This window comes from Halichoerus grypus, chromosome 6 (assembly GCF_964656455.1).
Source record: "Halichoerus grypus chromosome 6, mHalGry1.hap1.1, whole genome shotgun sequence".
NCBI classification, from domain to species: domain Eukaryota; kingdom Metazoa; phylum Chordata; class Mammalia; order Carnivora; family Phocidae; genus Halichoerus; species Halichoerus grypus.
The window spans coordinates 112,245,586-112,258,933 of NC_135717.1; the positions used below are offsets into that span (position 1 = coordinate 112,245,586).

Sequence of the window (13,348 nt, forward strand, 5' to 3'; positions counted from 1 at the left end):
ATACGGAGGACTAAGCTTTCAGGGTCCAAAAGGACTCGTGATCATCTTGCGACCACTCCGTGTGTGTGCTCAGGCGGGCGGGGGTAGGGGAAGTCTCGCTTCTCCTGCCCTCTAACCTCTCTTTCTGCGGAAATCCTCCGGCCTTTTTTGAACACGTTTCTTTAGATCTCTCTCTTTGTCTTTTTTCTTCTATTGCTTATTATCTACGAGTTTTGCCTCTTTTTCTCTGTAATCTCCGTCTCCCTTTTCCCCCATAGAATACACGTTTCCTCACTTTGGAATCAGAGTAATTGATGCTTGAAGATCCTCCATGGGCTCCGCGTAGCCTTTAAATACGATTCAAACGTGCTCGCCCTCAGGGTTCCCCACCTGAGCTGTAGTGGCGTTTTTCCCCTCTGCAGTAACACATGTCAAAGAAAGCAAGCCTCAGTGTGTGTCCATATATGACCTTAGAACAGAGAACTGCCTCGTTTGGAGGCAACGTTTGGGGAACCCTGTCCACTCCCACTCCCGCGTGCTCCCGCCTCCCCCTTCCCCGAGGTCACTCGCGTGCAGAACGCGGACGCCGACTACTCCCGCTGGCGTCCCGACTTCCTTCTGGGAGCCTAATAAACCTGGGGGAAGTTTAATCATTCCGCAGCGAGCCTGGCTCTCTCACTGGGCATGCTCAGTGGCCGGGCGCCGCTCGGGTGGTGAGTGGCTGTCTTGAGCGCAGGGCTCGGGTCGGCGGCCGCTTGGGCTCGGCTTCCAGGAGTACGGGCTGGCCACTGCAGCCCCTGAGCCGGGAGCCAGACGCGCCCCGCCGCCCCCGTCCGGAGGCAGGGCCCCGCCAGAGCCGCGTTGTTCCGGAACCCGGGGGTCCCCAACTTTGCGCCAAGTTCGGAACCGCCCTCTGGGGGAGCCATGCAAATGATGACCAGGGACGTCCTGCTAGAAATGGACCAGGAGGAGGACGACGACGACGACGGGGATATCGGTGAGCGAGGGGTTCCCCGGCGTGGGCCGGCGCCGGAAGAAGTTGGGGACTGCGCGTGGGCGCCGCGCCCTCCTCGGGGGGCGGCTTGCGGGGACCCTCGGCCGCTCCGAGGGGCGCGGGCGCCGGCGGACGGGGAGGAGGGAGCCCGCGCCGCGGTCCCGGGGCCGCAATGCGGCCGCCTTGCGGCTCAGCTGCCGGCGGGCCGGCGCCCGCGTGAAGGCCGGGGAGGCGCGGGGCGCGCACGGGCTGCCGAGAACAGTGTCTGGGCGGGCCGCGGCCGCAGCCTCTGAGCAGTCATGCTAGATACAGGGAGGGCTCCGCGCGCCGAAGTCTTGACTCAGAAGCAGCAACTTTTGAGTCATTTCCTCCCCCTCGAACCTGCACTGGGGATTCCGGAGGGCGGCGAGGCGGAGAGCCCACCCCGGTTCGGAGAGCAGGGGTGTGACCCACCTGCATCCGCTGTAAAGCGAAAGAAAGGAAGGATCGGCTCTGGGAGGGAGGGTGGGGGCTGGGTGGGGCGCCCCGGGAACCGATTTGTGGCCGCGGGTGGCGGCCAGGGATCCTTTTTTTTCAGCCGCAGAGCCCGCGGGGGCAGTGATTGGAGTAAGACGTAGTCCGGGCGGCCCTCAGGACATTTCTACGAGTCCAGAGGGCCCCTGGAGCTTGGCGGGCTGGGGCTGGGGGTGGGAGGTGGGGGGTGGAAGCCAAGCCTGGGTGTTATCATTTCTAGTTGTTAAAATGTTTACAAGTTGTAGACAGAAAGGAGGGAGAGCTGTTTAAGAGTAAAACAACCACAACAATCAAAAGGGATGGGAGGAGGTGGGGAAGGGGAAAACAATTGGAGAAGGGAGACTATCACTGTCAGGGAATGATGACATACTGGGTCCCTCCAGAAGACTGGCAATTAAATTACCGTGGTGGTCTGTTCAGAGACTCTGAGTCTGTTTCCTGCATGCCAAATCAGTTTAAAACATAGCAGTTCCTGCTCATGTCCTAAAGTCCTGTTTTTCTCTAATAACTTTAGAAGTAACTTAATTTTAGGAGCTAGGTGTGGTTTTTTTCTTTATCATTTTTTCCCCAGCTGTATTGAGATACAGTTTACATATAACGTTGTGTAAGTTTAAGTTGTACAAAGTACTGAGTTGATACTTATATGTTGCAAAATGATTACCACTATAGCTTTAACCAACACCTCCATCACCTCACATAATTACCATTTCCTTTTTGTGGTGAGAACATCTGAAGTACACTCTTTTGGCAACTTTCAAGTACAGGATACAGTATTATAATCACTGCTGTACCTTAGATCCCCAGAACTTATCTTACAATGGAAGTTTGTGCCTTTTGACCAACATCCCCTCCCCCCCATTCTACTATTTCTGTGAGTTCAGCTTTAGTAGATTTCACCTACAAGTGATATACAGTAATTGTCTTTGTCAGACTTATTTCACTTGGCATAATGCCCCTCCAGGTTCCATCCATGTTGTCCCAAATGGCAGGATTTCCTTCTTTCTCATGGCTGAATAATACTCCATTGCCCACATGCAAGGATGAGGAGCGTGGTCAGGGGTGCGTGTGGTGGTGGTGATGATGCTGGTGGTGATGGTTATATATATGCGCGCACACACACACACACACACACACACACACACACACACCACATCTTTACTCATCTATACTTGGACAATTAAGTTGTTTTCATATCTTGGCTATTATAGGCACTGCTCACTTACATCCCAAGAACTTGGTAACTTCCTTGTTGACCAGGAACAAATTGAATAGAGGGGCTTATACTTCATGATTTAGCTTTACCTTTCATTCATTTGAGAACAATTTATTAGATGGAGAGAGCCAATAGTATTCTTTTTTTCTTTTTGTGAGAGAGAAAACTGAAGCTCACAGGTTGATCTGCCAAGCTTTTTGTATAGCTAGTTAAGATTCGAACCCAGGCTTTCTGACTTGCAAGACCTGTGTGCGTTAGTCCACTTTCCACCTGGTCACTCAGCTGTCAGATAATGTATAATGCTACTATTTAGCAGGCTTTACTGGTAAATCATGATTACATAAAAGTGTAAGTCATAGCAAACTTTAAAAAGTTATAATAAAGTAGCACAGTCTGTTTCATAGGAATATACTTAAAAAATATTTTATTTATTTATTTGAGAGAGGGAGTGAGGGAAAGAGAAGGAGCAGGGAGAGGGGCAGAGGGAGAAGCAGACTCCCCGCTGAGCAGGGAGCCTGATGTGGGGCTCCATCCCAGGACCCTGGATCATGACCTGAGCCAAAGGCAGATGCTTAAGCGACTGAGCCACCCAGGTGCCCCTCATAGGAATATACTCTTGTCTGTTATGGTGAGGTGTTACTGTTTGTATTGAGTATTGTAAATAGGATAAAAATCTAAATGGAAATCAAAGTGAGCGAGAGACTCTGTGCCTTGTTTGTTCCACTGTGCCGTCAATAGACCTCAGTTTAGAAAGAAAACTAATTTGGTCTAGTCTGTGTTTACCAGATGAGGCATCATAAAATTCATCTTAAGTATGTGGCAATAGGTTCTTATTTTTAATTACAGATGTAATTTATGCTGGTTCTATCAAGTCAAACGGTAACTATGTTTAATAAAAAGTTAAATATCTCTACTCCTCCTTCACCCTTCCCTCCATAGGCCACTGATATTGATACTTTACTGTGTATAGGGGTCAATTCAACATTTTATGTCAGGCAACTAGTATCTCAGCAGTTTTTGGTTGTTATACAAATTCCGTGTGGGTTGCACTGATTTTATAACAAGCGCAAATGTTTAGCATGCCAATAGAAAGTTTATGTCATTGTAAAGTAGTAAGTCTTTTTAAAGGTTAACAGAAGTAGGCTGATGGTATATAGCCTTTAACAAAATAATTATAATTTCCACCTATGGGAGAGGAGGTTCTGGTGAAATGAAGATGATACGTTTAACCTGTGCCTCTGGTTTTATAATGCAGAGTTATGTTAAAGCTCTTGGCTAACGTATTCCTCCTAGTACTGGATTGTCATTACTAATAGTTGTGTAATTTAAAATCCACTCAGATACTGAAGATGTCTGTGTAATTCCTCTATAAATATTAATTTTGTATTTGAGAACAGTAGAGTTATTTTTGACGTAGTTCCTGGGTAAAACATCTATCATCAGCTAATTTGCAAAAGACAAAAAGAAAAACTTTTTAAACTAGATGTGGTCCCCGGTTATATGATATAAATGTTTTATGTACATGTATGGAAGGATGCCCTGTAGTAGACTGGAATTTAGGGCCCTTCTTTTTTTTTCTACCAGTGGGTTTCTGCTTACTTTTGAAGCACTGTTTGGTGCTTTACTTGTAAGGATTGCCTCCTTGTTTGACATGAACCTGACTAGAGAATCAAAGTTGGTAAATCTTACTGTGAGCATCTTTTCCATATTTGCTTTACTCAGGGCCACCAGAAATTGTGCCCAAACGTTTGTGAATGAGGCAACCTGTTGGCATGAGAGCATTTTTGCAAAACACCCCTTATTTTCTAAATCAGCTCCAGCAACCAAATGCAGAGGTGACACGTACGCAGTAGTGGAAATAGGTGGCTTCTAGCCCTTATGCACTGCGCTGGTGCTGGTGGAGATCACATGTCCAGGCAGGTTCTGTGGGCCAGGTGTGCAAAAAAGCGTTCTTGGCTGCTCTGCCTCCAGGACTACCCTCCCCCCCCCCCCATTAACCAGTGAATAAAATCCACCATTTCTTCCTATTCGTGTAGAAAATGATAGAAACATCTTTTATAGCTAAGATGTAGGTAGTATATTTAGTGTGCTGATTTATTATTTATTTATTTATTTTGCATTTCTGTGGTTCAAACTTTGCTGAGAGAGGAAAAGTATTCTCAATAAAGGAGGGAATTATCAGGAACAAGTCAGATGGTTCAGGCAAAAAGGTTTTGTTTAGATGCTTGTTTGGTTGCTTTGGGTTCCCAATCTATTTATGGTAGAATTTACTCTCTGATCCCCACAGCTGATGGTCATGTCATTGGTTGGGGGGTGGGGGGTGCAGTGTGGGCTAGAGGCCCATTACCTCAGAGCTGTGACGGTCCCGCTGTATCTTTCAGGTGCCTTTATTGGCTCCTTTTTTGATGTCACATTTTTACACAGACTTCCTGCACAAGTTTTCTCCCTACAAACTTTGTTTAACAATCACCTGCAGATCTGAACCTAGCCCCAGTTTTATCAATATTAACTGAGCAAACCTTCTGTGCTCGGTGCAGGATTAGGTGTGGGGTTGGGTGTTGGGAGCCTAAAAATGAGTGAAATGCACCTGTTGGCCATGGGGAAATGGGTTCTGTGGAACCAGCCCTTTGCAGTAAGTGCCATTCTTGAGGTACGTACACAGCCATGGGGGGAGGTGTGGGAGGCAGCTTCCCAGCAGAGATGGCTGGGCTGGACGCTGGAGGGACCAGGCAGGTGCGGTGGCAGGGAGTGCGGAGGGAAAGTCGGAAGTCCCATGGAATTGCCTGTGGTGGAAGGGAGCAGCCCCAGGGCTAGGGAGGCAGGCAGGGGCCGCATTGGGAAGAAGACTCTGCATGTTTTAAGGATTTGGGATTTGGAGCACCTGAAAGATTCTAAGGAAAGGAGTGATAGGATCCAATTTGCGTTAGGATAGATCTCCCTGGCAGCACATTGGAAAATGGGGTGGAGAGGGGAGGTGGTAGAGGTAAGCCTTTCTAGGAGTCAGGTTTGGAAATGCCTGCAGTGGCCATGGGAATAGAGAGGAGTGGTCTGAAAGTTTAGGGAAGAGGTGACATCTCCCAGGCCTCAGAGACCCATTGCTTCCAGCAAACGGCAGCACTCTTGGACTTTCCGCTTAGGTGGAAAGTGGTGGCAGGTGTGCAGGAAGGGAGACTTTTCTGTTGTTCCAACGAGTGTTAACACTTTTCTCCTCTGCTTTGGCTCAGACCATTTCCCATCCTTGCTCATACCAGACTTAGCTTCTCTGTTTTTCAGTGGCTCACTCTCCTTCCAAGCCTGTCACAAACCTAGAAAGCTATTACTGATCCTCATTGCCCAAAGTGCCCACCAATAAATTGTCACACCCCTTATTTTTCTGTTCTACACAATTAGCATTCACTTTGTATTTTGTCTTTGTTGTTGATTATCTTTATCCCCACAACTAGAGTGTAAATTTCTTGGGCACCGGGACTAGGTCATTTGGGTCTTCTAGAGATCATGCAAAATATCCCAAACATTGTAGACATTCACTGCTATAATTAAAAAAATGGTCTCTTCCTCACCCTCTAACATATAGGTTCCCTGAAGGCAGGTGTCTTGCATGCTTTGTGTTCCAAGCTATGCCCCTCATGCCTGGAATGGCGCTTGCTCTTCAGTAGAAGCCCAGCAGATCATTGTTGAAAGACTCAATAAGTGAATTGCTCTTTTTAAATAGTTTGATTAACGTTATGCTTAGGTGGTTTTATGTCCCTACTAGAATTCTCTTCTATGGCACTTTGAGATTCCCTGTTATCTGTTGATTGTACATAGTTTATCAGGTACTCGGCTAGGTTCCAGGGTCCTTGACCTCCCATACCTTCCTCCTAGGAAGGAGGCAGATACATGAATAGATAATTGAGGTAGTCAGTGATTAATGCTGTAATCAAGATGTGTGCCAGGGTCCGTGGTGGTATCAAGGAGAAAGCACGTAATCTTGCCAAGGCGACTGTTCAGATGCAGTGCTTGAACAGCCCTGGAAGGGATCAGAAATAGATAAGTGGGTGGGGTTAGGACAACGATGTGTCTTGAATATTCCTAAATGTGATTTCTCAAGAAATAAACTTTGATGCTGTCTTTATTTGCTGTGGCAAGGGGGAGATAGTCTCTACCAGGAGAATGACAGTTAAAAAACAAAACAAAGTGAACTATCCTTAAAGCCTTTCTCTTTGAGTATAGTTTTGCCCCCCCCTTTTATTTATATATATATATATATATATATATATATATATATATATATATATATATAAACCTGTTATTTTCAGTTTCAAATGCTCAGTCACAATTTATCTTCGGTGTTTTAACTTTCAAGTCAAAGAATTGCTTTCTAAAGTGTTTCTCATCTCCTCTTATAATTCCCATTGTTCTTTAAATCTGACACAGACACAGCTCTAAAAGAGTTCCACACACACCCCTTTCTTTTTTCTCAAGTGGTTGCAATATTCACATATGTTGATTGCAGTACATTTTTTTTTTTCCTTTTGGAAACCAGTAAATTTAGACCAAAAGCTCCTGTGAAGGTTTCTGTCAGAGATACTATTTAAATTCTGACATTCTTGAAGGGAGGTTATAATACATTATTAAGAATCCCATGATCTAGCTTTCAGTTGAAAGATGGTCTTAAACTTTCAAGTGGTATTTGTAGCAGGTTAGATTAAAATGATTACGTTTTAATAAGAGTTTCCACTCTAGCTAATACTTGAGGTTGTCGTCTGTTATACTTACCAGTTTGTGTTTTGTATTCTAGCTGATGCAATACATCTTAAGGCAAAGTTTATATAGTCTTTGCGGAAGAAGTGCTATTGTACTCACCTTTGTACTGCACAGCCCGCATTATCAAAATGCTTTTCACATAGTAGATACTCAGCAAACATTTGCTAAGGGACAGGTTTTTAGATTTTAATGGAAGCTTTGTATATGCCATAAGATTAAAGCTTGATCTGCTTTTGATACGATGTAGTCAGGTCTGGGTCTGTGTGAAAGTCACCAGTTTAGAATAGAAAAACATCATTTCCAATTACCTTCAACCAAGGAAATGTACTTGACTGATAACTCCTATGTAAAGATAGAGATTGTGAGAATTTGATGCAATCAACTGATTGTCTTAAGTCATTATCATCATTGTTATTATTGCTTTTCCTTTCGTTTTGCCTTGCTCTATAATACTGCAACTAAAATTAATTAGAATCCATCCCAAGAAGCAGCCAGTTTAAAAATACAAGATGAAAATGTCAACAATGGAATAGTGTGGATATGTACCAAAAAGCAATTCAAATATTCCTCAGCCAGAACATCAGATGGAACATTTGCATGGAAGACAAGTTGAAGGGTTAATGGGCAACTTTCTCTGTTGTGGTATTTATTACTGCCCTGGCTACATGTCTGAATACTCACTGAAAGAACTTGCTGCAGTAAGTTAATTCAGTAGCTAAAAATATGAATGAAAGAAAATATATTCTTTTGTGAAGTCCAAATGTTGCTTTTATATTTAATGCTTTTAATCTAGGACATTGAAACTCTACTACTTCCCACATTATTTAAAAATACAAATACTTGAAATTGAGGGGAAAAGGATATTGATCTTTAAAATGATCTTTTTTATGATTTTAATTTTAACTTTGGCAGAACTTTAGCCATAGGTCAGTCATGCAAATAGATGTTCTTTCACAAAGTACAATTATGCAAATTACAGGCTTGTTTGTAAAGCTTGTTTTATGTAAACTAAGATTGTGTTGACATAATTGAATTTTTTATGATTTCTCCAGACATTCTATCTAGATATTTGGAAGATAATCTTTGGCTTGTCACAGACAAAATGATGGCTAAATTTTTCTTGTGGCATCACATAGACACAGCCTTGAGCATTTTTTTTTTTCTGATTTGTGCTTAGTTTTTAAGAAAAATGATTCCCCACTAAACTGTAAGCAAACATTATACACCCTTCTCCCATATAAAAACTCAGACCTTTAACATTATTTTAAGTTTGTTTATATAATGATTTGAAACCATTGCATTCATTTTTGTATCATTTTATTTCTTTCTGCTGTTACTTATTAAATAAACAAACTCTGGATGCTTAGTTTGTGTAAAAGATAAGATCCCTTTTCTAAAAAAAAAAGAAAAAGAAAAACGAACAAGCAAAACCCACCATTGTTTCTAAGTGAGACAAGTAATAAACAGTATAAATTCATTGATCATAGATGCTACCTGGGAAAACTAGGAGATTCAAAGAGAGGGTGGGAAGTGAATCCCTGATGAGGGCGCTGGGGAGGAAAGACTAGGGGAAGGCAGTGTTCATGCAGAGCAGGGCCGAGGCAGAGGAATGGCCGGCTGTCAGAAGACCTGAGTTTGCGGTTGGCTTTGACATCTAGAATCTGTTACCTCGGGCAAGTTGCTTGGCTTCTCTGAGCCTGTTTCTTCAGCCTGGTGGGGTTGCTAGGAGGATGCCAGGTGTCTGTCCAGTGCCGGGTGTGGGGCCTTTCCCTCACACTCCGCAAGTGGCAGTTACAGTGTCACCATCCTAATGAATTCATGTGTTTAAATGCTACTTTTTTCATTTTTTTTTAAAAGATCTCACCTCATTTTATTTTATTTTAATTCCAGTGTAAGAAGTGGCTACTCTTCACCTCCACTATCTCTAAGTCCTCTCCCCTTCAACACTGCTGTGTGTTTTGTGTTGCTCATGTCACATCATGTGTATAGGAGCTGCTCACTAAATGTCAGGTTAAGGATGACCGTGACGGGGGCTATGCTGCAGACACGTGTCTAAAGATAAAGGAGCTGAAGAATAGCATGTGGTTTCTGCAAAGAGATAGTTATTGTGTGTTCCCCCCCCCCAAAAAAAAAACAAAACAGATCTTCAGACAGACTGACAATGTTTTCCAAATTCCAGGATGCCTATTACAGGAGGAAACTCTTTCAGGGAGTCTTAGCAAAAGATCCTAAGGGCTGACACTTAGTGGGGCTCCCAATCAATGGCTCATAAATATAGAGATTGTTTTTCCATCAGTACTACCTCTAGCTTATCCCATTCTCGCAATTGTTGTCAGGCAGTTCTTGCCAAAGTGTGTGTGCTCCCATGTGTCATCAGATAATTGTATGTACAAGACGTGGGGAAGGAGACATTTAAGTAAGAAGTAAATAGCTTTTATTACCAATTGAATATCATAGGAGAACAGAGGAGAGGAAGATCAACCCTGAGATTCTCAGTGGTCGGGGTGCTCCATGCTTCCGCTATTACTACTGAAATTGGAAACGTGGATGATGGTTCAGAGATGTTTGCTCTTCAGTGGAGGGAGGGCAGTCAGGTGGCATGTGGGGGCCGTGATCGTTTACCTGACATTAAAAACCCGTTTGACTTTACATCCTTCCCATCACCCCCATTCCAGTTCTTGACCATTGTGTGTTCGGGCAGGCAGTTTTGGCCCCTCATTCTCTAAGTGACCTTGTGTCTCTGAGACAGGCCCTCCTGGGCCACCTTGTTATTTGAGCACACCCAAACTCCATTCTTGCATCCACATCCACGTGGGTCTGAAGGGAAGGAGGAGACACCTGGGCCTTAGCTCCCCTGTCTGAGAGATCCACTCTCTCCCCTCAAAGTCCGGGATGCGTGTAGGTCTTAGGGATCAGGTGAAAAGTGCTCTTTTCTTGAGGTTTGAATCTGCAGGGGAAAACCTGAATTTGATGAGAGATACTTATACCAGAGATTTAAAGAAAAGGATGACTTTTCCCTGTGTTGAAAGATTATTTCCACCATCTGTTATAGCTAACCTCACCTTACCTTGGCCAGGGATGTGGACGGGCATCCTGTACTGTGTCAGGAAGAAATGGGCCTCTCTGTTGGCCTGTGGTCCTTTTTATTTATCCCCCATTGGCTCCTCAGTTGCCCATCATTCTCCTCAGAGTTCTTTATCTGACCTCTGTCCCGGTGTTCTCCTCAGACAATTGCCGGAGGTAGAGACTACCACTGTTTACACTTCAGTTTTAGACAGATGTGATTCAAATTCTAGCCCACACATTCAAGCTGTGTGACCTTGAGTGATTCACAGAACTTTCCCCTCCTCTCTAAAATGAAGCTGATATTAGAACCTACTTCAAGGATGTATCAAAGTGATGTAATTAAAAAAAAAAAATCTTGCTTTGCAGGGTTGTGGTACCTGATACAGTGAAAGCCCTCCATAATTAGAAGCTAATGTTAATATTCTGGGTAGCAATTTTTACCTATATCTCAGCCCAGATTTACCTCTTCTGTTTTTCACTAGAGGTTTTACCTTTCTCCCTTCCATGGATATAGCTCACTGTTAGTCTTTGTCTTTTTCATTAATCTGTGAGTATCTTGAGAAGAACCGTCACCTCACTGAGCAGCATAGTGCTCGGCACATGGTAGGAGACCAGTACATTCTTATTGAATGAGTAATGGACGAAAGATTTTGATTATTGAAGGACTGTGGTAGATTGGGAAGATAGGCCTTTGTGTATAGACCAACCTTGGGTAGGTTTTTATAACTTTGGAGCCTTAATTTCCGTATCAGAAAAATGTCGTAGAGGTAATATAGAAAGGGTAATGATACTTTATAGAATTGTTATAAGGTTTAATAATGTTAATATATAAAAGGACAAGGGGCAGTTCCTGGCACGTAATAGGCCAACAAATAATGGAGTCATTTATAAAACAAGCAAAAATAGAGAAATACAGTATAAATGACTGGTATAACTTAAGTTAGATTTTTCTAACCCGTTAAAAGACATGAATATGATGAATAGAGCGAAATGATAAAACTGAAGACAAGAGCACACAAAGAAATCGTTACCTTTATGGTTTGAATTGTTTTGAGTTTAGTGATATAAATAAATTAATCTCTACCTAATTTGCAAATATAGGTATATGAAATGACATTTTTCATTTTGTGTGTGAGGTTTGGGAATGATTTGCCTATACCCAATTGTTAGAACTTAAACACTGCCGGGCCCCCGCCAGCAGCATCAGCCCTCAGAAAAGTTAGATGTCCCATTCCATTTGGGTAGGTGAAGGCAAAATGAGAGGAGGAAGGCTGTTTTTATCCCTAACTAGAGTTAAAATTATTTGGTTTATAGTTAAGTGTTCAAAGAAGTGATTCTACAATAAAGTGAAAATTTCATCTTTTGGTTACTGCAGTTCTTGTTGTGCATGGATTTCAACCTATATTCCAAATTGCCAGACTGTCTCATATTTCCCTCCTCCATTTAAATAGCATTTAGTACATATGGGGTGCATGCTTCTCTAACAAGCACATTGCAGCTTACAAATCATAGAGGAGATGTGAACATTTCTAACAGGCCTTGTCATCTACTCTTAAGGGTGAGCAACACAGTAAATGGCTTTTGAGCAATGGGGTAATCATGGTTTTCCTGAGAATTACAGCTGCCTACACTGTGGCTAGTGGCTTGTTTCATACTCCAAGATACTTATTTTGAAGAGTTCAGCCACAGTCTTGACTAAGTTATTTGGCACACACACAAAAATCCCTTTGAAAGCTGATTGTGGAATTTGCTACTAGTGGCCTTCATAAATCAGGACTGTTGCTTTTTAAAAAGATGTGCATAGGGACGCCTGGGTGGCTTAGTTGGTTAAGCATCTGACTCTTGATTTCAGCTCAGGTAACAATCTCAGGGTGGTGAGATGGAGCCCTGCGTCAGGCTCCACACTGAGGGTGGAGTCTGCTTGGGCTTCTCTCTCTGCCTCTTCCTTTGTCCGCTCCCCCCCCCCCCCGCCCCCCGGGCCTGTTCCTGTGCTTGCTCAAGCTCTCTCTCTCAAAAAAAAAAAAGAAAAGAAAAGAAAAAAAAAAACATGCCTAGAGATTTCAGTGAGCTCAGAGCACTGGATTAATAATGTCTTTTCATGGTCTTTACTAGAAGACCTCTTTTGGGTCATGTACTATTTAAGGTCTGAGGATAAGAGAACCAGAGAAAGAGAATTCCAGCTTTAGTGAAGCTTGTTTTCTAATAAGCAATAAAGTAAAAACCAAAAACGCATGCAGAAATCCATTCATTTACCTAATGTCTATTCAGCACCTTCTGCGTGCCAGGCATTGTGCTCTGTGCGAGGAATTCAGCAATACACAAGGCAGAAGTGGCCTCTGCCCTCAGCGAGGAGGCTCCCCGGCAGGCGAGACAAACATGCCGACAGATCGCCAGCAAATTACATGTAAAGACTGTGGAAAAAAGAGAGACTGAGCCAGGAGAGTAGAGCTGAGAACAGAACTTGGGTGTTTCCACAGCCAGTTCAAGGGGGTGGCCCTCGCTGGAGGATGGCTGACAAGTGCAGCTGTTATTTTCGTAATTCTAAAAATAACACGGCCTTAAAGTGTCATCTTTAAAAAGTAGGTCTGTGAGAAGGCTCAAGACGTACGTTAGATTCATGTGTAAAGCGCCACAAATGTTTTCAGGCTCACAACTCCAGTTATGCTGTGCGGGGCCAGCCCTCTGCGAGGAAGCTTTGTTTATTTGGATTTCCGCAGCTGTTAGTGCACTTGCGAAGTGAGCAAGTAGCTCAGTCAGTACAGTGCCGTGCCCCTGTATTCCTTGGTCGGTTGGTCAAACTATTAGCACTGAGTTGGAAAGCCACAGAACCCGGTAGG

The 13,348-nt window shown here is 43.6% G+C and overlaps 1 protein-coding gene across 3 annotated transcripts in view; it reads left to right on the forward strand.

Annotated features, from left to right (window-relative positions):
• The first annotated feature begins 555 nt into the window (after positions 1 to 555).
• The window catches only part of ANO6 (anoctamin 6), a 187,741-nt gene continuing 174,948 nt past the window's right edge, over positions 556 to 13,348 (forward strand). For 2 of the 3 annotated variants that reach the window (XM_036080053.2, XM_036080054.2), the window contains exon 1: positions 557 to 976. In XM_036080053.2, the coding sequence (XP_035935946.1) occupies positions 904 to 976 (73 nt within the window). In that variant the 5' untranslated portion in view covers positions 557 to 903. Of the gene's footprint in view, positions 977 to 13,348 lie in introns of all 3 variants that reach the window. The other variant, XM_078075914.1, reaches the window with a different exon arrangement.